The 3691-nt window shown below is 66.1% G+C and overlaps 1 protein-coding gene across 1 annotated transcript in view; it reads left to right on the top strand.

Annotated features, from left to right (window-relative positions):
• Positions 1–427: 427 nt before the first annotated feature.
• The window catches only part of TYK2 (tyrosine kinase 2), a gene marked incomplete at its 3' end in the record, with an annotated part of 10339 nt that continues 7075 nt past the window's right edge, over positions 428–3691 (top strand). The window contains exons 1-5 of the mRNA XM_035314115.1: positions 428–579; positions 1852–1996; positions 2309–2472; positions 2733–3117; positions 3338–3591. Coding sequence (XP_035170006.1) covers positions 428–579; positions 1852–1996; positions 2309–2472; positions 2733–3117; positions 3338–3591 — 1100 coding nt within the window. The remainder of the gene's footprint in view (positions 580–1851; positions 1997–2308; positions 2473–2732; positions 3118–3337; positions 3592–3691) is intronic.

Genomic DNA, 3691 nt, shown 5'->3' with positions numbered 1-3691 from the left:
GCCTCATTTTGGGCCTCAAACGGCCTCAGTTTGGGTCTGGCCCGGGGTTCCCGTAGCGCCCCGTCCCCTCGCTGCGCCGTAGGAGCTCAGCAGAGGGCCCCTTTGGCAGCAGCCGTGCCGAGGCTCCTGCCCCCAGCTGGCTTCCCCGGAAGGACGGCAGGCGCGGGGCCGATCTAAAATGCCCTTTGGTGAGGCTCGGATGCCCCCGGCCCCTTTTAACGGCGCTTTTCCAGGCGCCAGCTGCCCGCGTCCCCCCCTCCCGGCCCTTCTCCGCCGCCTCGGACATTTACGCAGGGCGCAGCCGGTGCTGGGGAGGAGGAAGGCTCCGTCCCCGGGCACCTCGCTCGCTCCCCGCGCTGTCGGCGGCCTGCCCGGGGGCTGCGCCGCCAGGAATCGGGGGCCGGGGAGGGAAGCAGCGAGGAATTTGATGGTTTTCATTATTTTTCTCTTCGCAGGCATCACGCCGCTCTGCTACAGCCTCTTCGCCCTCTACGACCCCCAGAGCAGGACCTGGCTCCCCCCCAACCACGTCTTCAAAATCGGCAGAGACACCAACCTCAGCCTCCTCTTCCGCATGAGGTGAGGGCTCTCGCCGAGCCCCTCGGAGCGGCCGGGCGCCTTTTTTTTTAACACCATAAACGCTCCCAGGGCTTTGCCGGGGCCGTGCTGGCTCCTTCCTGCGCCCCCGCGGGGCAGGCGGCTTGGAGGAACGGCCTGGAAACGTGCCGGAGGCTGGCACGGGGCCGGCGAGCCGGCAGGGCTCGGCTAAATCCGGCCCCCGAAGGATCAAACCGGGAGCTGGCCGGCTTTGGAGCCTGCGCCTGGGTTGGGAAAAAAATGTTTTTCTTTGGTCCTGGGGCTCCTCTGCTGCCCTGCCCAGCTCCGTCCCCGGCACGACCCGGTCCCCCTCGAGGCAGCTCGGGGCCGTGGCTCCGTTTCCTGGCCTCGCTCCCTCTTGGCGAGGTTTTCAGGTCCCCTGGCGCTCCCCGACCACGCTGCTGCCTTTCCTCCTGAGGCATTCTCTCGTCGGGGGAGCCTTTTTCAGGCTGTGCTGTCGGGGTCTGAGCCAGAGCAGAGGTAAAAGCGCGGCCAGGAGAGGCCTGGGGGGGTTCCTTAGTTCGTGCCTGATGCGTTCGAAGCGCCCTGCGGCTCCTCCTGGGGGGGGGGGAGGACCGGGGAGGAGCTGACGCTTCCCCCCCTCTTGTCCTCGCGTGGGGAAGATCGCCGGGCCCTCTAGGAACGGGCTGGCTGCTGCCAAAAACCACGGCCCCCAGAGCACGGCAAAGCTTCCGAGGCCTCGCGGCACCTCCAGCCGCAGCAGAGCCCCACGGCTCTCCGTCTGCAGCCAACCCGCCGTATTTTTTGGGGGGGGGGACACGACACCAAGTCCTTTCTGCTCTTTTTTGGAGCAGGATGCGGCTTTTTTGGGGTGGTTTTTCAACCCTTAAAAGCGCTGCGACCGCGGGGCTCTGCCCGCCGGGTGTCCCCTGCTGCCCGGCACGTGCGCGGTGGGGCCAGCACCAGCCCCAAACAGAAACCTCGAGCCTGGGGGGGGCCGGGGGGGGGGGAGCCTGGGGGCAGGAAGAGGTCGCTTCCCCTCCGCTTCCTGGCGCCCGACGCCTCGCTGCGCGCTCGGAGGGCGCCTCGAGGACGTGCCTGGTTCTGGGCCCGAGGTTTAGAAGCGGTTTCGGCGGCGCCGTTCGCTCTAAACCCCCCCTGCTGGGGGCGAAGCTGCTCCTTCCTCACCCCCCGTCCTCTTGGGAGCGGTGGCAAAACCCCCTCTGCCGGAGCAGGGAGTCGTTTTTTAGGGGATTTTGGGGCGAAAACAGGCAATTTTGTGTCTTTGAGCAGGTACTACTTTCGCAACTGGCACGGGATGAACGAGAAGGAGCCGGCCGTCTACCGCAACGCGCCGCGGCCGAGCGAGGGCCCCGACGAGAGGCTGCAGGGGGGAGCCGTGCTCGACAAGGCGTCCTTCGAGTACCTCTTCGAGCAGGTGAAAGGGCTGCGGGCGGCTGCCGGAGCGGCCGGATCCCGATCGGGGTTGGGAACGCCCGAGGACTCGGCTCAGTCGTCGGGGGCTGTTTTCCCCCAACTTCGGGCGCTTTGTGGAGAGGACAAACACAGCTGGGGGCCTCAAAGCTTTGTGGTGTGGTTTTTTTTTTCGGCTGGGCTGAGGGGATCCCGTTACAGCGTTACAAAAGAACGAAAAATAAAAAAAAAACACAGAAAAAATAAAATAAGGTAGGAAAAGCACCCCCGGAGCCGGTGTTTCCCCCGCTGTTGAACTTCTCCTCCTCCTCGCCAGGGGAAGTTTGAGTTCATCAACGACGTCGCGTCCCTGCGAGACCTCCAGACGGAGCAGGAGATCCAGAGGTTCAAGAACGAGAGCTTGGGCATGGCCGTGCTCCACCTCTCTCACATCGCCATCAAGAAGGGCATCTCCCTGGAGGAAGTGGCCAGGAAATACAGGTGGGCTCCCGGCTCCCGCCGCCCCCTCCCCCAAAAAACGTGGAAATTTCTGCCCCGTGCTTTGCCCAGGGGGTTTCTCCCGCTCTGCCAGCGGGAGGGGGCGGCCTGCCCGGCTCTGCGCCCTCGGCTCTCCCTTTCCCAGGCAATTTTCGGGAGGCCGCGGAGGTGCTGGGGCAGCTCCGAAACCTTCTGGGCCTCTCGGCGAGCGAAGCCAGCGCGAGTTTTGCTCCCCCTCACCCGTTTCTTCCCCCCTTGCGCAGCTTCAAGGACTGCATCCCGCGCTCCTTCCACCGCCAGATCCAGCAGAACAACTACCTGACCAAGTTCCGCATGAAAACCGTCTTCAAGAAGTTCGTGCAGCGCTTCCAGCGGCACACGGTCAGCGCGGGGAAGCTGACGGAGCAGGACGTCATGTACAAGTACCTGGCCACCCTGGAGCACCTCGCGCCCCGCTTCGGCAGCGAGCTTTTCCCCGTGCTCTCCTTGGAGACCTCCCCCGAGGGCGAGAAGGCGCCGTTCTACGTCAACGGGGGCCACGCGCCGGCGGAGCACGGCCGCCCGCTGCTCCCCAGGGACCCGCCGGCCACCCACGAGGTCCTCGTCGCCGGCACCAGCGGCATCCAGTGGCGGCCGGTGCCTCCCGAGGTAGGTCGGAGCTCGGGGGGGGGGGGGTTTTGGCCACGGCGACGGGACGAGGCGAAAACCTCCCCGCTCCCGGCCGTTGCCACCGCCTCGCGCGTGCGGTTTGGAGGCCGGACGGGGCTTGGGGAACCCGGAGCTCCCTTCCAGTTCAATCCCGGTTTGGCTTCGAGCGGCGCCGTATCCCACCCCCAAATCCCGCTTCCCTTTCTCCCTGGCTCCGCAGAGCGTCGAGGCCGTCTCCCACCGAGGTTATTTCGGGAGGAAAACCCGAAGCAAGGAACCGGAGCCCCGGGGAGCAGCGCGCCAAGCGGAGCCCGGCGAGCCCAAGTGGGCGCATTTCTGCCACTTCCGAGAGATCACGCACGTCGTCGTCAAGGACTGCAGAGTCAGCATCCACCGGCAGGACAACCAGTGCCTGGTGAGCGCCTCCGCCCCGGCCCGACACACATCGGGGGGGGGCCTCCGGCTGCCTTCCGGGGGGGCTGAAACGGGGGCAGCGAGGAGAGGAACGAGCCTTTTCCACGCTTCTTATTTTTTTTTCTCTCTCCCGGGGGTTGGCTGAGGGGGGGGGGGGGGG

This window comes from Oxyura jamaicensis, unplaced genomic scaffold, assembly GCF_011077185.1.
Source record: "Oxyura jamaicensis isolate SHBP4307 breed ruddy duck unplaced genomic scaffold, BPBGC_Ojam_1.0 oxyUn_random_OJ70828, whole genome shotgun sequence".
NCBI lineage: Eukaryota > Metazoa > Chordata > Aves > Anseriformes > Anatidae > Oxyura > Oxyura jamaicensis.
The sequence above is the reverse complement of the archived record's forward strand: the minus strand, read 5'-3'. Positions and strand labels throughout refer to the sequence as shown.